Here is a 22,572-nt window from a genome sequence, read left to right as displayed (position 1 = left end):
TTTCATAACTGAAAGTTTTTTTCTATATACGTATTATTTTTCAGATTATATAATTGAAAAGTACTCTATCAAATAATGGTACAATGGAGAGGAAGGAAGAAACAGTCAATGTCATTTGGCAGTTTCCAATCAAAACAATGGACAAGTTGAGCCACTGTCTCACGAATCACAGTTTGATCCAGTTGTGTTTTTGGACATCACCTTCTGCCACACCCAAATGGTACCAGGAGTAAGTAACATTTTTTCGAGGAAAATGATAGTTTAATAATTTTAGAATTGTAACTCTTATATAAAAATTGTGAATTGTTAAGTATCATTACTTTTTTTCAAATATCTGTAGCCAGAACTTCTCTCTTTCCAACTACTCGGGTGTCTCATAATTGCCATGCATTCACTATCATCCTTTGTAGAAAAAATATCAATTCTTATTTTTTATATAATCACATTACAATTTTTTAATACTATTGTTTTAATACTTTTTATATTATTTAATTATAAATTTATTTTTTATTATATATATTTAGTTTTAAACCTATCAAATCAAAATAGTGTAAAAAATCCAAAAATTTTCAAACTATCATTTTCATTCAATCATGCAGTCTTCTATTAACTGGTGTGGTATCACCATGACTGGTGTCGTATCACCATTGGTGCCACTGGATACATCACCTACAAAAAATATTTTTAATTTCTATTTTTTTTAAAGAGTGACTTTAAATAATGATATGAATTCTTTTGTTTACATTAATAGTGTTTAAATAAGTGGGCCACGATCCGTCCCTCCGGACTATTCAATGGTCACGTGTTGGGGAAACTCATAAGTTGATAAGAAAACAACAATAATATCAAAGTTTGATAAAAAAAAATCTTATTTAATTAATATAGGAGAAAAGTCTTTGAACTTACACTCTTTTATTAATAAATTGTAATAAAAAAGAGATAAAAACCTTAAAGTATACACTTTTACAAATTTTTGCCGATTACTTACGTGACGTTTTTCTCATTTATAAAATTGTTATTTCATTTATGGCATTTGAAATAATATATAAATATATGTCTCACTTCATTCATTAAATTCTTTTTTTATTGTTGGAATCCCACCGATTAGAGATTAAATTTTTTTTATTATATATAAAAGGGTGTAAATCTCAAACTCATTTTAAAATATTTATGTAATTTTTATTTAATTATATAACTTTTTACGAATCTAATTCTTTTAAAAGATGATAAAAAAAAACACCTTGTAATGTAACTAAGCGGAAGAGCCATTGCAATCATTAGTGGAGTGTGGAGTAAAGACAATACTTAAAACAAAACATAACACAGATATTTTGCCACCACGTTTTGCTCTTGATCAATCACTTTGTGTGTAAAGGCGTTGAGAGGGAATGGCTAGAAGATGATTGGCCCTGGGCATGGTGAGTCCGAATTCATCTGCCATGTCCAATTCATCTGGCATCATGTCATTCGGCAGTTTCCAATCAAAACAATGAACAAGTTGAGCCACTGTGTGACGAATCACAGTTAGACCAAGTTGTATTCCTGGACATCCCCTTCTCCCTGACCCAAATGGTATCAGCTCAAACTCACGCCCTCTCACATCAATGTTGCTTCCCTCAAATCTCTCTGGCCAGAATTTCTCTGCCTCAATCCAAGCACCTGGGTCTCTCATAATAGCCCATGCATTCACTATCAACCTTGAGTTTTTAGGAATAAAAAAATCTCCAACCATGCAGTCCTCTGTGGTCTGGTGTGGTACCAGCAATGGTGCCACTGGATGCAATCTCAGGCTTTCCTTTATCACCATGTCCAAATACTCTAACTTCTCTAAGTCTGATTCCTCCACCTTCCTCTTCATACCCACCACGCTTTCCAATTCCACTTGGAGTTTCTTCATCACCCTTGGATTCTTTAGCAGCTCCGAAAGTGTCCACTCTATTGCTGTAGCAGAAGTATCTATTGAACCAACCAACAGATCCTTTACAATAAAAAAGGCGTGAAAGAGGAGTGAGAGTATATATATATGGCAGGCGCTTCTAAACCGGTATCAGTGTAACATATATGGCAGTGTGAATAAGAAAAGATAAAAACAGTTTGATGAATACAAAATGAAGATAAAATTCTTTCTTAGCCTCTATTCGATTATCAGAGGAATATATAGTGAGCATAATGACAAATCATTGGACTAGATTGGTAACATCAACTCATCAATTAGGACTTTGGGGTGCAGAGTTCATGTCAAACATTTGATATCCTTGGCCATGCAACTACTAAGTAAATGTTTGACTTTGATTTAGAAAAAACATGTTAGAGGAAAAAATGATGTGTTCCCCTTACCAGCAATATGGCTTTGATATTGGGTATTTCAACGCGGAACCCCAATTCCTCTGTACCGACAAATCCCAACATGACGTCGACAAAATCCTTCACCTCCTCCTCCCCCTTCTCTGATTGAATGTGCTCATCGATAATTTTGTCAAAGAATTCATCAAAGATTTTGCGCATCACCTTCATACGCTTGATTAGGCCTTGAAGGTCAAGTTTACCGATGTAAGGAATGTAATCTCCCATGTTAGGAGCTGCTGCCAGGTACATTAGCTCTTTCATCACAGCCTTGAAACCCATCTCATCCAACTCCTGGTCCATGTACTTCTTCCCTAAAATCATTCTGCAAGCACTGTCTGCACTGAGTGCTGCAACTTTGGCACTCACATCCACCACAGCTCCATCTTTGGCTGCTTCTCTTAGATGCTTCACCAACAGGTCTAGTTCCTCTTCCCTGAGGGGTCTAAAGGAGTTAATCTTGGCGTGGCTTAACAATTCCGACGTGCACATTTTACGCGTGCTGCGCCAGTAAGAACCATATTGAGCAAATGCCAAGTTCCTCTGCCCCCAAGAAATGTAGTTTGCAACTTCAAGAGGTGGTCTACTGGCATAGATAAGATCATGGGTCTTGAGGAAGAGTTGAGCAGCGTGGGGTGAAGAAACAACTATGGTTGGCACAAAGCCTAAGCGCAAGTGCATGATAGGTCCATACTTTTGAGCTAGTTGGTGTAGATCACGATGAGGTTTTGCCCCCAACAAGTGAAGACTCCCTAAAATGGGGAACCCTTTTGGACCAGGAGGTAACCTCTTTCCATTTTTGTTGGTTCTTCTCCATAGCCACAGGGAAGTAAGCCCAACTGCAAAAACTGCTAACCAAATCATTCAAGCTATTTCGGAGATTTCAAACTCTTCTTATCTTAGTTACATGCCAAAGTAAAGCAATTGGACTTAAAAGGAAACCAAATATTGAGGGTGACAATCTAATGAGAGTGACCTTATCCTTAGTTTATGTTTGGATTGATGACGGAAAGTAAGAGGATTTGATCCGCACAAAATGTAAGAGGATTTGAGACCAAAATTTTTTTATTGAAATTTGTGAGTGATTTGATGATTATAAAAATAATTTGATTTTTTTTAAAATGTAAAATTAAGATTATAAATTTATTTTTATTTTAAAAAAATAGAATAATCAAATAGTAGGTATTTTTGTGTAGATTTTGGTGAATTAAAATTATATAAGTTATTTCCGATATCATTGAATAATTAATTTAATGATGCACATGTTAAACGAAATGTTGTTTTTCCTACTATTAGCACATGAAGATAAGTGGTGTGCGTTACTGTTATTATTTTATGCTTTTAGTAGAGATTATATTTTCGTGAGTGAAAGCTGCTAAGGGATAATGATAAAAGGGGTTTGAGACCCCCGGTAAAGGAGGTTGTTTCTGAGTACTACAAGACTGACATTGATTAATCTGATTATTATTTAGTATGCTCTCACTGACTTGACTTGATCGTTTGAGTATAATCATCAGGTAGAGCTCCTCTGTTTCAACAGAACATTGTTTCAGTGTGCTAGGAGGAGACAACTAAAAGCGGAACTTGTCCATCCAATCAATACGAGGTCAACCGGCGAAAACAATATACATAATAAAACTTTAGATATAAATTTTTAATGGTGGTGATTATAAGTGAGATGAGATAAATATAATATGATGAGTCTATCATCGTCATCCTAACAATTATGATTAATAGTTTTAAAAATGATAAAAGTTTAATTGGTTTTTGACCTACTCCTTTTTATTTTAATGGGAATTTTACACTTAAAATGTTACAATTTTATTGATTTATTTTTAGAATGACAAAATTTGTTTTTCCGACTTTATGTTGTTTTTGCACATAATTATTTAAAAGAAGTTGTACTAGTATGATTTTAAGTGACATGAAATTGTGTTATAGTAGAACTATTGAAAATTATAGAATTAAAGTTGTGCACGATTTTAATGATTTTAATTAGAATGTATATTTCAGTTTAATTAAAGTTGTGCATGAATTGATATTTTATTATTAAATAAAAATAGTTGAAGTTATCCATCATTTTAATTATTTTAATTGTTTTTATTTATTTTTAAAATTGTGCTACCTTTACTACGTTAATTGTGTATATTTTTACTGTTAGGTATCTGTGTTAATTAAATTGTTTTGTATAACTTAATAAGTTAAAATTAAGTAATAATTTATTTTATATTTGTGTTCAAAATAAAAATTAATAAACTGAATGAAATATATTTTTGTTTTGAATTTTCTTTTATTTTAAATTAAATTTTTAAACATAAAATAAAAATAAAAACATCTTATTCTCTAACTGTACTTTAAGGATCCTATCATCTGCAATTTCATCAACACTTCTACTCTAAAAGTTATTTTCTAAATCCTTATATTTATTACTATATATGTAACAAAACCTACGTGTTTCCCAATTTTGCTAAATTTATTGAGATTAATACTTCTAAATTGGTAAGAAAATGAGTAAAGAGGAAGGAATTTTCCTAAGAATTATCACAATTCATTCCCATATGACCATATGAGTATATTCAATGGAGACATATAATATTGATCCTCGTACAAATTTAAAAACATCATGTATTATAATAATACTCATTTATAATTAATATGGATATTTTTTTAGTTAATATTAGAATATAAATTGGTCAAAGAATTGATTTGGAATTTAGATTTAAGGTTTAAGATTTATTAATATTTTTTTTATAAAAGATATTAAATAAATCAATTTTACATTCATAAAGAAAAAAGAAAAAATAGATGTAGAAAGATATTTGAAAAAAATAAGAAAGGAAACAAAAATTAAAAAAAAACAACAAAAAACTTTTTCTTTTATATTTTTGGAAAAAAAAAGTGTATTTAGTCTTACTCCACAAAATAGGATAAAAATCAATGCAATAATAATATCAAGAAGCAATGGGAATCTTACGAAAGGACACAGAATCAATATGAGATGATATCCATCCGAAAATATCCACATAAAATGTGTGGCTGAGAAAGAGTGAGTGTAGACATTTGGCATTTAAATTACGTTGACGAATACACACAAAATAGAAAAACATATCATATCAATTTCTGCTCCCTATGCCCATCAAAAATCAAAATCTTTTATAAAAAAATATTTTAAACCTACTCAATTTCATCAAACTAAATTTATCTCATAAAATTAAATTTATAAAATAAAATATTCTGACTTTTATTCATAAGATCTCCGACACATCCTCTTACATCAAAACTACCAACTTAACTACATTATAAATAGATTTTTCACCTTTATATATACAAATTGAATTTTATTTATATAGATATGAAAATCAAAACAAATTGGTAATGCATTATAATAATTTTTCTTTCTCATGTTTGCAAGCAAATAATATATGAAAACTTTACAATCATGTTTGCATATTAAGCAAATAATATATGAAAATTTATAATTTAATGGATGTAAATAATACTTAATGATTCAATCGTAATTCTCAATATTATTATTTTAATATTTTTTAATATTAATTAATTATAAATTTATCATTTATTATATATATTTATATCTAAATCCATCACATAAAAATTTATACAACTCTCATGTTCTGAAAGCATAATTTCCCATACTTAATTTATTTCTGAATGATAAGGAAGGGGAAGGGTTTGAAATGAAGCTAACAAAATAGAAGGAAATTGATTTACCTAATTATATCTGGAAGTGACATAATGTACATACGTATTCCTTCCTTAGTCCCTCTCAAGGGAAAGTCGATAGCTAGGAATGGCAAGTAGATGATTAGCTCTGGGCATTGTGAGTCCGAATTCATCTGCCATGTCCAACTCAGCTGGCATCATGTCATTTGGCAGTTTCCAATCAAAACAATGGACAAGTTGAGCCACTGTGTGACGAATCACAGTTAGACCAAGTTGTATTCCTGGACATCCCCTTCTCCCTGACCCAAATGGTATCAGCTCAAACTCACGCCCTCTCACATCAATGTTGCTTCCCTCAAATCTCTCTGGCCAGAATTTCTCTGCCTCAATCCAAGCATCTGGGTCTCTCATAATGCATTCACTATCAACCTTGATTTTTTAGGAATAAAAAAATCTCCAACCATGCAGTCCTCTGTGGACTGGTGTGGTATCAGCAATGGTGCCACTGGATGCAGCCTCAGGCTTTCCTTTATCACCATGTCCAAATACTCTAACTTCTCTAAGTCTGATTCCTCCACCTTTTTCTCCATACCCACCACGTTTTCTAATTCCACTTGGAGTTTCTTCATCACCCTTGGATTCTTTAGCAGCTCCGAAAGTGTCCACTCTATTGCTGTAGCAGAAGTATCCATCGAACCGGCCAACATATCCTGTGCCAGAAAAGTGTCAAAGAAATTGTGACAGTCTTAAAAAAATAAGTAAAAAGAGCCAAGCAGCCGGTAGATAAACTTTCTGGTGTCATATGGCTACATGATTGCTGCTATTATAATTTAAAATATATATAGTCTTACCAACATTATGGCTTTGATATTGGGCCTCTCGATGCGGTATTCAGATTCTTCAGTACCCACAAACCCCAACATGACATCCACAAAATCCTTTGTCTTGTTTTCTTCCTTCTCTGATTGCATGTGCTCATCAATAATTTTCTCAAAGAAGTCATCGAAGATTTTGCCAACTACTTTCATGCGCTTATTTAAGCCTTGGAGGTCAAGTGCAGCAATGTAAGGAATGTAATCTCCCATGTTAGGAGTTGCTGATAAATGCATTCCCTCTTGCATCACAGCCTTGAACCCTTTCTCATCCAAGTCCCGGTCCATGTACTTCTTCCCCAAAACCATTCTACAAGCCATGTCTGCGCTGACTGTTGAAACTTTGGCACTGAGATCTACAGCAGCTCCGACATCGGCTGCCTCTCTCAGAACCTTGACCAATAGGTCAAGCTCCTCTGTCCTCATGCTTCTGAAGGAGTTAATTTTGCTCTGGCTTAGCAATTCCAACGTGCACATCTTGCGCATGTTGCGCCAGTAAGAACCATATTCAGCAAAGCTTAAGTTTCTCTGATCCCAAGAGATGTATTTTGCAGCTTCGTGTGGTGGTCTACTGGCAAAGACAAGATCATGGGTCTTGAGGAAGAGTTCAGCAGCTTGGGGTGACGAAACAACAACGGTGGGCACAAAACCTAAGCGTAAGTACATGACAGGTCCATATTTTAGAGCTAGTTGGTGCAAATCACGATGAGGATTTGCTCCCAACTTGTGAAGGCTTCCCAAAATTGGCAACCCTCTTGGACCAGGTGGTAATTTCTTTCCCTTGCTATTGCGTCTCCGCAGCCACAGATAAGCAAGAGAAAGCAAAATAATTGATATCCAAATCATGGTAGCTATTTGGGAGGGTTCAAGTAGCTACTGCAAAGTGTCTATGTTTGCTGCCAAAAGAGAACTGATGGTGTTTGCCTTTGTGATTCCTAGAGTATATATATACATTGAGAGAGTGTGTGTGTGAGTACATAACACACTGTGGTAAGTATGATGAATAATTAGGAGTGAGAATAATCATAATTAGTATTTATTTGGGGTGAGACGAAGATACATCGAGGTTTCCGCGTGCATAGTTGAAGGACTTCGCCTGCACAAGATATAAATACTTTGGTACGAGAAACAAGATTCACATACTTGGGTATTTCAGCCTTTTCGACTGCGTGCTGCAATCCAACTTGCAATATTTATTTCAGGAAAACGATGCTTTTGACAAAGTTGCAAAAGACAAAATTGAAATAAAAATGTACGAATAAGTAATGAAGAAAAGAAGAGACGGTGAGAAATATGAAAAGTGATAGGAGATCCAGGCGTGGACACGTCTCTTTAAGTGGACACGTCAGCTTCAATGAAAGCACAGAGAAGAGACTAGAAAGAAACATGCTCCTATTAATTATTAGATTTATGGATTAAAATACTCCTACAAAATACATTCTATTTAGCTTTTCAAGAAATATAAATTGTTAAAATAATTAGAGTTTTGAAATGGAGAAAATATTAAATTGTATTTATTATATTTTTTCTAATATTTGATAAATTATCTTCAATTTTTATGTATTTAATTATTGGTAATATTCTAAATTATGTGTAGTTAAAACTATTTGTTCACATACTTTCATTTGATTAACTTTTAAATTACAAATGAAGAAACATATTAGAAAAACTATGTATTTATTTGTTATTGATATTCTTGTATATTTCCATGTTATTTTGCACGAGAAATTATAAGGCACTTATGAACCACCTTAATCTACGATTACTTTTTAAACAGTATTGATTTAACTTTTATATTTAAAATAAAATATTCGATTATGATTTATTAGTGATTAGTTGAAATAGCGAATGATTATTTAAAATCATATAATAATACTATATGCAATGAAAAACGCATAAATCACCACCTAATAAGGACAAAAAAAAAAAGCACACAAATCTAGAAAATAGAAAACATTTCCATACAAAACTTTCTTCGCAACTTTGCGAAGAAATGGTATATATATATATATATATATATATATATATATATATATTTAAAATTAATTAATTTTAATTTAATTTTTATCCTTTTATTTTTAAATTTAATTATTTTTATTTAAAATATAATTATAATTTAAATATAAAAAATATAAACATTATAAAAAAATAATTATTATAAAAACATAATTAATTATATTATATATAATAAATTATAAATATAAATAATAGTAAAAAAATATTTTTTAATAATTAAAAAATATATTTATATAATAATTATATTAATTAAAAAAAGTAAAGATAAAAATAATAATGTTATTTAATATAAAAATATTTTTTTATCAAATATTTATAATTATAAATATTTAAATAATATTTTAATTAAAAAATAATTATAATTTATAAATATATATATATATATCAAATTAATTTTTAACCATTTTTAAATATAAAGATAAATTTGTAAACTTACATTTTTATCAATTAAAAAATATATAATTTCAATCACATCCATCACATCATTCACGAACTTTTATAAATTTTTCTTACACTTTCCATTCTATTTACTTTAATCCAAACACTCTATCTTTCTTTCCACTTTTCCTCCAAATTATTCCAAATCCACTCCCTCCATTCTAAAAAAAAACATTAAGAAAATAATAAAAAGTCATATGAGATGTACCTAGCTCTTATTTATCTTATCACAATTTCACCTAACCAATTGAATCAATCTTTAATATCTATTCTTCATCTTCAAATATCTCATTTGAATCTTATTCGTTCGTTGATAGGAGCTAATCGACAGAAAAAGTAAACAGCGGATTTTGTAGGTTGTGACAGGTAAACTTTTCTTTGGTCTCAACCGTGGATTATATCCAACTGCTTCATGATGTAATCTACGGTTTAGATGGTTTCAAGGAGGGATTGGAATGCGTTCAAGAGATGTGTGCAAAATTCATGCAAGTTAGGCAGTGACCCATAGATAGCAATTATGTTACTCTACTAATTGGAGTAAAGACACATCAAGAAATAAAGGCACATCAAGAAATAGAATAATAAATAATTTTTTTTGTTGAATTTTGGAGTAAATGAATTATTTTTTATTTTATTTTATTTTAACAACTGCACAATGAAATATATCATTTTACAATTATAACGCGTAATTTCAAAATTACTTTATTTTTTCATATGGGATTTATATTTTTAAAAAAATATTTTTCCCTTAAATTGTAATTTATTATAATTTGGAATAGGGTTATCAAGATATCAATCATGTATCTATAGCCATTGATTATATTTTCAAACTCAGACTCTTTCCTTCTTTCCACATTCAACTTAGAACAATTATACTCCTTTTAATAATATATTTAACTAATAAAATAAAAAATAAATAAATTTTTAAAATAAAATAATAATATTATTAATTGTGAAGTGAGAGTGTAGAAGATTAGAGTAGAGTGTAAAATTATAATTGTTCTCTTGAACTTATAACTCAAAAAAGTCATTATAATATTAAAATGAAATATTTTATTGAAAAAAAATTGTGAAGTGGATATAAATTTTCAACATTGTTATAAGAAAATATTTATCCATTGACAATTACTTGATCAATTTTAAAATCTTATTCTATCTTTTTTACATATTTCTAGAAATGATATATTTATCTATAGATATTGGCATCCGAAAGTGACAACTTTCCTTATAAATATTGACATCCGAAAGTGTTAATTTTGCATACAGATATTAATATTTAGAATTATAGTTTTATCTATGAATATTGACATTAAAATGTCAGCTTTACATTTTTATTTGAAAGGCATGCTTTCTACATCACATCCGGAAGAGGTAGTTATTGAGGTTTCTAGCTAAAACAAATGTATAATCAACTTTTTCCTTAATGCTTATTTAATATTCTTTGCTGGATGGACTGGTATTATATATAGACTAGTTTATACAGTTTCTACACGAGTTTGCGTGAATTATATATTAATGATTTCATTTGGTTTTAAGATGATATTTTGGATACACATAATGTCTTCAATAAATTAATATAACCTCATGCCAAAAAGATATTAATTATTCCGAGTATTTGAGTGTTGCAGTCGTAGTGGTGTCCAACATACATGCGTGGATAGATGATATATTACTAGAAATCGTGAACAAGTGGTTCAATATGATTGCTAAAGGTGATTTTTAAGCTTCAAAAACAGGTAACCTGAGATTGTTAGGCTGTGCAACAGTCCCTCCGTCATGCAACCATATAGAAACCAAGATCCGGAACTATAGTATATATACGGATGCCAAAATCCGGAACTCAATATTTAGATCTGAAATGAAGTGGTTACTTTTAGATAAACTTTACGAATATTTAGATTCGGAACTATAAAGTGATTGCTTTGATATGGAAGTCCGAAAGTCATTGTTTACGGATTTTTTTCATCCGAAATTGAAAGTGTTTCACTATGGACGTGAATATGTGGAATGCACGTGTGTGTAAGAGTTTCACAAGAGTGCTTCGTGTGTGTGCCACAATGTCCAGAACAATGAACGTTGTGTAGTTGGCTTTTGGGTTGGGTGTCCTCAAGTGTAAACCTAATTTCATTTTGTTAAAAGTGTTTTAGTCATTTCGCATGGATCATTAAGGGTGTTATGGACATTTTAAACGGATAATGGGTGTCAATCAGAATTGATTGGGTTGGTGTAGGAAGAATCAACCTTATCCATTTAGAACACCAGCAGCAGGAGTTACTTAGATTATATATAACTCCTTTCTCACAAACACTACTTTTGTATAAGTCCCGTTTCTCTTGGTAGCGAAGATTTACACTACTTTCCAATTGATACTTGAACTCTCCCAAATAGCTACGATGATTTTGATAGCAATCATTTTGGTTTCTCTTGCTTATCTGTGGCTGCGGAGAAGCAATAGCAAGGGAAAGAAATTACCACCTGGTCCAAGAGGGTTGCCAATTTTGGGAAGCCTTCACAAGTTGGGAGCAAATCCTCATCGTAATCTGCACCAACTAGCTCTCAAATATGGACCTGTGATGTTCTTACGCTTAGGTTTCATGCCCACCGTTGTTGTTTCGTCACCCCAAGCTGCTGAACTCTTCCTCAAGACCCATGACCTTGTCTTTGCCAGTAGACCACGTTATCAAGCTGAGAAATACGTCTCTTGGGGGCAGAGGAACTTAGCCTTTGCTGAATATGGTTCTTATTGGCGCAACATGCGCAAGTTGTGCACCTTGGAATTGCTAAGTCAAACCAAAATTAATTCCTTCAGAAGCATGAGGGAAGAGGAGCTTGACCTATTGATCAAGCTTCTAAGAGAGGCAGCCAACGCTGGAGCTACCGTTGATCTCAGTGCAAAGCTTTCAACACTCAGTGCAGACATGAGTTGTAGAATGGTTTTAGGGAAGAAGTACATGGACCAGGACTTGGACGAGAAGGGGTTCAAGGCTGTGATGCAAGAGGCAATGCGTTTACTAGCAACTCCTAACATGGGAGATTACATTCCTTACATTGCTGCACTAGACCTCCAAGGGATAACTAAGCGCTTGAAGGCAAATCACAAAATCTTCGATCACTTCTTCGACAAAATTATTGACGAGCATATGGAATCAGACAAGGGAGAAGACAAGACAAAGGACTTTGTGGATGTCATGTTGGGCTTTTATGGTACTCAAGAATCTGAATACCGCATCGAGAGGTCTAATATCAAAGCCATACTTACGGTAAGAAAAACGGAAACATTTGATTTTTCCCTCATACATTTTATAGGATCAAACGAATTAACCGATACGAATTTAGATAAAAGCTGGTTGATTTGCTCTTGTGATGACTTTTCACATCTGCTTGTCATATTCTCACTTTTATTTGACACTTTTCTGGCACAGGATATGTTGGCTGGCTCAATGGATACTTCTGCTACAGCAATAGAGTGGACACTTTCGGAGCTGCTAAAGAATCCAAGGGTGATGAAGAAACTCCAAATGGAATTGGAAAGCGTGGTGGGTATGGAGAAAAAGGTGGAGGAATCAGACTTAGAGAAGTTAGAGTATTTGGACATGGTGATAAAGGAAAGCCTGAGGCTTCATCCAGTGGCACCATTGCTGATACCACACCAGTCCACAGAAGACTGCATGGTTGGAGATTTTTTTATTCCTAAAAAATCAAGGTTGATAGTGAATGCATGGGCTATTATGAGAGACCCAGATGCTTGGATTGAGGCAGAGAAATTCTGGCCAGAGAGATTTGAGGGAAGCAACATTGATGTGAGAGGGCGTGAGTTTGAGCTGATACCATTTGGGTCAGGGAGAAGGGGATGTCCAGGAATACAACTTGGTCTAACTGTGATTCGTCACACAGTGGCTCAACTTGTTCATTGTTTTGATTGGAAACTGCCAAATGACATGATGCCAGATGAATTGGACATGGCAGATGAATTCGGACTCACAATGCCCAGAGCTAATCATCTACTTGCCATTCCTACATACAGACTTTCCATTCAAAGGGGTTATTGAAATCAATTCCATAGTATGCTTTTTAGTTTTATGTATAATTAGGTGAACTTCATTAATGCTTTGTTTTGTTTCAATTGGAGAATGAAAGGAAGATGCGGGAGAATGAAAGTGAGAATTTGAGAAGTTGTCGGTGTTTGAAGTTGTGTACGTTTAAGTGGATTTATTGAAGTTTGTGGTTATTATAAAAAAATTATAAATAATAGGATGAGTGTGATTGAAATAATTATTTTTATTTTTATTATTATTAGTAAAATTATTAATATTTAATATAAATAAAATAAAATAAAAATAATTATATTATTATTTATTAAAATTGTTTGATTTACATTTATTATCATTATTTTAAAAATTTATTTTAGTTGATATTATTATTTATAATTTTAAATATTATTACGATCTCCAATACACTCTCTCACGTCGAAACTGTCAACTCCTACATGTAATTGTATATTATGGGTGATTCTAGAGAATGGCTCTCATACCATATTACAAAGTGAACTTTAAGTCTAACTCAATCTCATAAAATCGGCTTATGACATCTATATACAATTAAATGTTCTAATCTCTGGTCGATGTGGGATCTCCAACAAATATTATTATTATTTTAATATTTATATTACTATTATTTTAATATTTATATTATTAGTATTAATAATACTTTATATTATTATTTATTTTATTATTATATTATAAATTACATACATAATCGATTATATATAATACATAATCCATTATCTATATAAATTTTATAACGATTAGGTTAACATGTATATAATATATATAATTGATTGTGCTGAAATATTTATATACATAATCGAATATATATAAATTTTATAATATAATTAATTATTTTTATACTATTTTTTATTTATATATAGGCATTTTTTATTAGAAACATATATAGGCAATTTTATTTTATTAAAAATATATTTAATATTTTGTTTTTATTATAAATATATTAAATTTTGTGGGTATGTACAGATTATTTGAAATAAAAAAAAATTTAAAAAATAATTATTTTTTATTATATATTGAGGGTAAAAATGTAAGTGTGTAAGAGTTTATGTGGTTTTTTCTTCTTTCATTGAACTTTCGACACCAAAAATCACTCATCTTTCCTTTTTTGCACCTCTTCTCCTTCATGTATGTGTTGAAACAATCACGAGATGCACTCTTACATCCATCCGCATGAATAGTGCACTCCTTAATCTAAACCTATTGAAAGAGAATATCGAGTAGAAACTCTTTAATTAGTTAATAAAAATTTACGTGATATGTGAGGATGTGATATAATAGGTCTTAAATAAAATAAAAACTAATATATTACTTGTTAAACCAATTGTAAATATCTTCTAATATATAAAAAATAAATAAACACACACTAGACTAATAATTTTATGAGATCGACAACTTGTTTTTTCTCTCTCATTTTCCGTCAAACTATGGAGAACATGAAATGTGGAAAATATTTCAAAAATAAAAAAGGTAGAAGACTTTTTTTTTTTATTTATAGGAGATTGAATAACAGAGGACAAAGTTTTTACAAGTGGAACTTGAAAAACAATTGGATAATATAAGGATTGACAACATAAAGATTATTTACAGAGACTAAATTACCGATGTAATGAAAGCATATAAAATGGAGTTAGTGGGATAAATAGAGAAGTAGGAAAACTTAATAGCACAAACCTACAACAAACTATGGATGAAGAAGTCAAATATACGTACATGTTAATTACTATTTGATTAAATTAGAGATTATTTTATAAATTAAAAAAATATTGATATTTAAAGTAATTTATATTATTAATAAAAATTTATAAAATAATTTCTAAATTAGTATATAACTATTAGTTGTCAAGGTTTTAATTACTTACTACTTTATATTCTAAATTAGTCTTTAGAGACTATCTAGTTTTTTCTTGTTGTTTTAAATTTGTAAGTTGTTTGTGTGAATGTCTAGTACAAACTTTTGAAGATAGTAAAATCCAATTATTCTCAGGTTGAATAACTGAAATTTAATGTAGAATCTATTATAAATTATTTTCATTCAATTCTTCAATATGAATCAATTTTAAAAGAAGTTGAAGAAATGAAAAATCATTTTGAATAAGTTTCAAAACCAATTAATCTTCTTTTGGTTTAGTTAATCCATCAATTATGTTCACAAAATTGTAAGTTAGGTATTGTTGTCTACAATCTTGTTTAGGATTCAAGTGCATATTACGAAGGTCGTGGGTGAATTTCTAGAGTACAGCGTAAAAAATAATTTTTTGTAGATTTTAATGTATTAAGCTCCATATAGAATATTTCGTTTGATGGTTGTAGAAATTATAAAATAGTAGAGTCATGTGATGACTTAGAATTATAAGTGTACATATGTTTTTTTAAGTTAGTTTTCTATTGTAATTATAACTGGTAATTGTTTTGTATCCCTTTTATAAGATTGTGTTGTATGAAGAAACGAATTATTGTAATGAAGAAACAAATTATCTTACTTAATACATGATATAGTTAATTTATTTTTATTTTTCTGTTTCTTCTTTGTTTTTTTATGTTCATGTGCGATTTATTTTATCAATTTGACTATTTTTTTTATTATTCTTAGGCATAATTTTACCAAAATAATATATATTTTTATTAAATAATAAATTATTTTTGTTCAATAAAAAAATCAAAATTATTGAATTAAAATTGTTAAAAAAATAGTTTATAATGATATAAATAATTAGAAATAATTCATTTCACAATTTTTTTATCATTCTTCCACATCTGAGGTGATGGGCCAAGAACCCAATGTCCTTATGGGTAAATTGAGCGTGGACTCTTTCTTCCTACACCTCCATACCTTCTTGTGCCACCCCCATATTAAATATGAAAATACTATTTTATCCTTTTTTTTTCCACTTTTTGGATTTGAAATAATAAGCCTATGGATTATGTAATTCGGATATATTCTGGATCACATAATCCAGAAGTCAATTTCATATTTAGAAAAGACTTCCGGATTATGTAATCCAGAAACTAATAACACATCTGAAAAAAAGACTTCTGAATTACATAATCTGGAAGCTAATCTTATGTATAGTAAAGACTTTCGGATTATGTAATCCAGAAGTTAATCACAAAAGACTTCCGGATTACATAATCTGGAAGCTAATTCTGAATCTTGAAAAAGACTTTTGGATTATGTAATCCAGAATATTGAAAAGAGTATTTTTGGAATACGAAAAATTTATGGGGTGGCACAAGAAGGTATGGAGGTGCAGAAAGAAGCAGCTTGAGTGTGTTATCTACTCATTCACTCACTGAGGTTAGTTCTGTTTATTTGGTCGCCATGTCAAGTCTCTCCCCTTGTTCTTCTCCTTCCTTTGGAAGTTACGGAGCTGCTACCCATCCACGCGCCGCCCCAATTCCCCCAATTTCATGCGGCCCCAGGCCTAGAAAGAAGCAACCGAACCACAATGCTGAAGCTCGCGAGCTGGTTCGTTTGCTCACGCGCAAGATAAGCGACAAAGAGCCTCTCCTCAAGACTCTGAACAAGTTTGTGAAGCAGGTCAGAACCGAACATTGTTTTTTGCTCTTTGAAGAACTCGGCAAGGAAGGCAACTGGCTCCAATGTATTGAGGTCCCTTCCCTTCTTTCTCTGTTAGGCAATACTTAAACTTGTGTCTGCTGCTGAAAGATTGAAAGATTTTTTGTTTTCATTATTGTTACTTTCGCTCTTTCAATCAAACTAGTATCTTCACTTGTCATTTACCTTGCTGTTTGTTTATGCATAAAACAACAAAATATAATTGTGTTTAATTAATAATATTATGGTCTTAATTTTAGTAGAACTTGTGTTCTTCTCCCAATTCTTTGTATTGTGCAAAATTTTGGACAAATGTGACTACAATTGCTGCTCTGGTGACTCCATAAACCTTGATATAGCCCTTGAAACTACGACCAAGCAATAGTATTATGATCATGACAGTAATATGGCCTAAATTGTTATCATCAACAATAAAATGTGGGAAAATAGACAGGGAACAGAGACGGATACATACAAGTCATTGTTTTAATATGAAGAGCTTGTATGTATGAAAATTATCCATAAGTAGGAGGGAGAAAAAAATAAGAAGAAAATATGAAATGTGTTCTTACACAACTTAATTTTGTTTTTCTGCTTTAGAAATGTTTATCAAAAAGTTTCTCAGAACATATTGATGGCAAATAGAATAGAATAGAATAGAAGTCATATTATGGAAGAACACAGTAATATGCATTAGCTAAAACAAGGGAATATGAATGGTGATGTCAACGGTTAATTCTGTAGCGTTTAGTTGTGAATTATGTTTGGCGTTCAGGTTTTCAGATGGATGCAAAAACAGCGATGGTATATTGCTGATAATGGGATATACTCAAAACTGATATCAGTTATGGGAAAGAGAGGGCAAACCAGAATGGCTATGTGGCTTTTCTCAGAGATGCGTAATGCTGGATGTCGTCCTGACACTTCTGTGTACAATGCACTCATCACGGCCCATCTTCATTCGCGGGACAAAACAAAGGCTTTGTCCAAAGCCATTGGCTACTTTCAAAAGATGAAGGGAATTGAGCGGTGTAAGCCAAACATTGTTACATACAATATTCTTTTGAGGGCTTTTGCTCAGGCTCGTAACCTCGAGCAGGTCAGTTCTTTGTTTAAGGATCTTGATGAGAGCAGTATTTCACCGGATATTTACACTTTTAATGGTGTGATGGATGCTTATGGTAAAAATGGGATGATTCGTGAAATGGAAGCAATCCTTGCTCAAATGAGAAGCAGTCAATATAAACCTGACTTGATCACCTTTAACTTGCTCATTGATTCCTATGGGAAGAAGCAGGAGTTTGGCAAGATGGAGCAGGTATTCAAGAGTTTGTTGAGTTCCAAGGAGAGACCAACACTGTCCACCTTCAATTCAATGATTTTGAACTATGGAAAGGCACGGCTCAAGAATAAAGCAGAAGATGTTTTCAAGAAGATGATTGACATGGGTTACACCCCAAGCTTTGTTACCCATGAGAGTCTCATCTTTATGTATGGCCTCTGTGATTGTGTTTCCAGTGCTGTACAATTGTTTGATGAGCTGGTCGAATCAAAAGTTCCTATAAAAGTTTCAACCCTAAATGCCATTCTTGATGTTTACTGCTTAAATGGTTTACAACAGGAAGCACATTCACTGTTTGAGAGGGCAAAAAGTATAAAAATACATCCAGATTCATCAACATATAAACTTCTTTATAGGGCTTACACTAAAGCAAAACAGAAGGAGCTTCTAGATAAATTGCTGGAGCATATGGATGAAAATGGTATTATCCCTAACAAGAGGTTCTTCTTGAATGCTTTGGATTCTGTTGCATCGGTACCAGGAAATTCAAAATCTGCTAATGCTGCAACTGATTCAAACACAGCAAATTCAGAATATGCTAATGCTGCAACTGATTCAAACACAGCAAATTCAGAATCTGTTAATGCCACAACTGATTCAAACACATCAAATTCAGAATCTGCTAATGCCGCTACGGAGTCCAACACGTCAAATTCAAAATCTGGTCATGTCAGCACTGACTCAAACAACCCCCAAGATTTTGCAAAGTTGGCAACTCACGTAAAGAACTTTTTAGCTCATCGGTGACTTGTATAATCAGCTATGTTCACTTGTGAGATGGTATGCTATATCAATTTGCCATCACTTCTCTATCATTCAATTTTACATCTGATTCATTGTCCTGAGGAACAGATTTTTCCTTGGTCCTCATATGGCGTCATTTCCTTGTTTTACTCTATGTATTACTTACTTGAAATTAACTAATTCATCTTATGAGATGCTACTTCTCTGTTACTGTACTGACTTTCTAAGTTCAAACACAGACTTATTTTTTATTTTCAAATGATAAGCTCTAACAAGTTTTCCCTTATTATTTATAGTAATTTAAGATAATACCTTTAGTAAATTTGGAAGTCACAACAATGAAACCTGGGGCAACTTTGGGTAGTTTAAAATACTGGTTAAATTGACATTTGGTGCTGAAAATTAATATTGACAAAAAGAAACAAGAATAGGAGAGATGATGTTTGTTCATTTTTCCATAGATGTGTATAATGCTTCATTACTGGTCTATGCATAAAAATGATTTCCTTTCATTGGTTATCTTGTAAAGAAATTTACGAAAACAACAGAATGTAAGTTTTTTTTGTTCACTTTTTGTTTTTGGCTACCGTAAGTTGTTTTTGTTACCCTAAACATGAAACCTGGGGCAACTTTGGGTATTTTAAAATACTGGTTAAATTGACATTTGGTGCTGAAAATTAATATTGACAAAAAGAAACAAGAATAGGAGAGATGATGTTTGTTCATTTTCCATAGATGTGTATAATGTTTCATTACTGGTCTATGCATAAAAATGATTTCCTTTCATTGGTTATCTTGTAAAGAAATTTACGAAAACAACAGACTGTAAGTTTTTTTTGTTCACTTTTTGTTTTTGGCTACCGTAAGTTGTTTTTGTTCCCCTAAACATGTTTCTTTTTGTCTTGTTTGATCGTTGCAAGTTTGTCAGTTGCAAATGAAGCACTAAACTCATTTTAATGAAGTTTAATCAAAAGAAATATAAACATGGAAGATCTTCTTGGCTTGGCTTCACCAGTCGTATAATCTATACTAAACTATTTCTTGTCTGAAATTACAACTGCTTTATTTTTACTGGTGATGGTGCAGCACACGATGACAATGGCTGCCAAAATTATGCTTTTGTAATGTATTTTAAATTTATAAGGTTGGAAATTTCTTTTTTATCTAGTGTTTGAAAGAATTCGTCGAGGTGCTCAATTTTCTGACTTTCTGGTTCAGTGACGTGTTGGAAAGTACCAAGAGGAATTCTAGATTGATTGTTAGTGACTTGCTGGGGGCAAGCACTAGTGAAGAAAAGAGATTGCATGAGTTTTAGTTCTATGAAAAGGAAAAGAGGGAGACCAAAAAGGTTAATGAAGGAAGTTGTTAAGATTTATGTGATTTATTTGGTCTTTAGCCTAGCCAAATGACGTTATATGATTTCTATTTCGGAACTCAACTACACTACGTATCTTTCAAACGACATAACTCTGTTGAAAAACAACTGATTTTTGTTGGTAGGTATGAATTTATTTCCCGCACATAGCCGTCTCTCTTGGTGGCACTATACTATGAAGAATGCATCAGACTTGACAGCTGCCAAAGCTAACTTACAACCAATGAGTAAATCTGTAACTAAACAAAATTAAGTTTGTCGATTCATGTACAATGATCATTCTGATGTGATTTGAAATCATGAAGAAAAAATTGACTTGTCATGTTTTCTGTACTGCACTGAAATTAACAAAGTGATGGAACAATTTGTTGAAAACTCCTCTTGTTTTAGCATTATATATGTTTGAAAATTTTAAGTATATATGCATTGAAATGATTTTCACATGATTGTTGATAAATTTATTTGTTTAGTTTTTTTTGTTTAAGAACAATTTATGTACTGAAAAATATGATTTTCTATATGATGAAAAATTAAGAATATAGGTTATAATTTAAATTACTGAATTAATCTAATTTGTTTATTAAATTTGTTATATAATTTTTTTATAAAATTAAACATTGAACATTGATTGATGAAAAAAAGTTAAACATAATTAATATTAAGATTTCGTTATTTTTTAAATATAATCATGTATAAACTTATTTGATAATAAAAAATTGAAAAAAGTGAATATATAATTAAATTAATTTATCAACCTAATTATATGAAATATGGAATAATATATATATATATTTACGAAATTAATTATAATTCATTATTGAACTAACTATTAATAACTATTTTTCATATTATTGTTAGATTTGTAATGTTTATTAAAAATGTGAAATTTAATACAATGAAGTCTCTCATTTAGATGAATGTTAAAAGATAAACATTGATTAAGAAGAAATTTATATCAATTCAAGAATTACTAAATAACAGAAACGAGAATAGAAATGGTATTGAAATAGTTAAATAACATCAAAAATATAATGGAAAAAAGAGGTTAGAAATTATAAAGAAATCCAAATTATTAATACAAGAAACGAGAATAGAAATGATATTGAAATAGTTAAATAACAACAAAAGTAATAATGGAAAGAAGGTTAGAAATTATTACTCCTCCTATTGTTTACTTTAGTGGAATTGTTAATTTTTTTTTTAAACGGTATCGCACTAAAAAAATCATTAAATAAAAATATTTTTATTGAATAATTATTTTTTATTTAATGATTTTTTTCAATTGGATTGAAATAGTATTGAAAATGTCAAACCTTTGTGTGAACAATACTATTAAATAGGATTCCTGAGGCTTCAACAATATGTAGCATGGCTTATACTAATATTGTGTGAATGCTGAGATTTTTTACTTTTCATCTTTTTAATCTCCTAATATTTCTCTGTGATCTGCAATTTTAGTTCACAAAATAAGCAAGTTTAAGTGTGTGCACCTTTCACCTTTTTAATCTCCTAATTTTTCTATGTGATCTGCAATATTAGTTTACAATTCAAGTTTCAGTGGATGAACACATTTCACTCTTAATTTAAATTAGTTCAAATGTGTCATAGTTAAGTGTAATAATTTACTATGTGGAACCTCTTGATTGCATCATGCACTCCTTCTTTCTCATTGAAGTGCATCCCAACAAACAAGGTCCCAGGAGGAAAATAGTGTAATGATTTATTTATTTTAATTACCATTCCTAGTTATTTGATCTATATATTATGTACTTCTTTTAATACTAATTTAAAATTAAATATTTTTACTATTAGACATGTGGATTTGTGAGCTATTTTCTTTATCATCTCACGTTACAAGCACTCAAATATACACTAAAGAATCAGACCTAAACCAAATTCAGCAACATGTTACCATTTATTTTTTTATGAAAATGACACGAAAGAAAAAACATGACGTATATGTTTAGAACTTAATCATGCTTAGGAAGATGATTAAGATTTGAATTATTAGATAATGTTTGGTGTGATTCTTGTAATCCAAGTAGCTGTCTTACAGATAGACGAGGGTAGAATTAGGTGGGGGGAGGAGCATCATAAACAATCCAACAATTTCTGATTCATTGTTGATTCATTGATCT

The 22,572-nt window shown here is 31.0% G+C and overlaps 4 protein-coding genes across 5 annotated transcripts; 2 read left to right on the top strand and 2 right to left on the bottom strand.

Annotated features, from left to right (window-relative positions):
- Window positions 1–1,249: 1,249 nt before the first annotated feature.
- LOC137812402 (cytochrome P450 71AU50-like) lies at window positions 1,250–3,297 on the bottom strand. The gene is made up of 2 exons (XM_068614360.1): window positions 2,338–3,297; window positions 1,250–1,978 (listed from the first exon to the last, which is right to left on the bottom strand). The coding sequence occupies exons 1-2, from the start codon at window positions 3,205–3,207 to the stop codon at window positions 1,355–1,357; spliced, it is 1,494 nt and encodes a 497-aa protein (XP_068470461.1). The 5' UTR covers window positions 3,208–3,297; the 3' UTR covers window positions 1,250–1,354.
- A 2,676-nt stretch (window positions 3,298–5,973) lies between these two features.
- Window positions 5,974–7,868, bottom strand: LOC137812401 (cytochrome P450 71AU50-like). Its single transcript, XM_068614359.1, is given in 3 exon segments — window positions 5,974–6,434; window positions 6,437–6,734; window positions 6,876–7,868. Coding segments are annotated over 3 exon segments (1,482 nt in total). The 5' UTR covers window positions 7,743–7,868; the 3' UTR covers window positions 5,974–6,117.
- Window positions 7,869–11,555: 3,687 nt separating this feature from the next.
- On the top strand, window positions 11,556–13,522 carry LOC137812400 (cytochrome P450 71AU50-like). The gene is made up of 2 exons (XM_068614358.1): window positions 11,556–12,610; window positions 12,773–13,522. The coding sequence occupies exons 1-2, from the start codon at window positions 11,744–11,746 to the stop codon at window positions 13,397–13,399; spliced, it is 1,494 nt and encodes a 497-aa protein (XP_068470459.1). The 5' UTR covers window positions 11,556–11,743; the 3' UTR covers window positions 13,400–13,522.
- A 3,152-nt stretch (window positions 13,523–16,674) lies between these two features.
- Window positions 16,675–20,809, top strand: LOC137812398 (pentatricopeptide repeat-containing protein PPR5 homolog, chloroplastic). Of its 2 annotated transcripts, none has more exons than XM_068614356.1 (3): window positions 16,675–17,027; window positions 17,749–19,095; window positions 20,560–20,809. In XM_068614356.1, the coding sequence occupies exons 1-2, from the start codon at window positions 16,737–16,739 to the stop codon at window positions 19,060–19,062; spliced, it is 1,605 nt and encodes a 534-aa protein (XP_068470457.1). In that variant the 5' UTR covers window positions 16,675–16,736; the 3' UTR covers window positions 19,063–19,095; window positions 20,560–20,809. The 2 variants fall into 2 exon arrangements, with proteins under 2 accessions (XP_068470457.1, XP_068470458.1); XM_068614357.1 differs by lacking the exon at window positions 20,560–20,809 and adding an exon at window positions 20,278–20,527 and having other exon boundaries at window positions 16,696–17,027.
- Window positions 20,810–22,572: the final 1,763 nt, after the last annotated feature.

This window comes from Phaseolus vulgaris, chromosome 2 (assembly GCF_000499845.2).
Source record: "Phaseolus vulgaris cultivar G19833 chromosome 2, P. vulgaris v2.0, whole genome shotgun sequence".
In the NCBI taxonomy this organism is placed as follows: Eukaryota; Viridiplantae; Streptophyta; class Magnoliopsida; order Fabales; family Fabaceae; genus Phaseolus; species Phaseolus vulgaris.
Note: the sequence above shows the minus strand (reverse complement) of the source record. Positions and strands in the feature narration are given on the sequence as shown.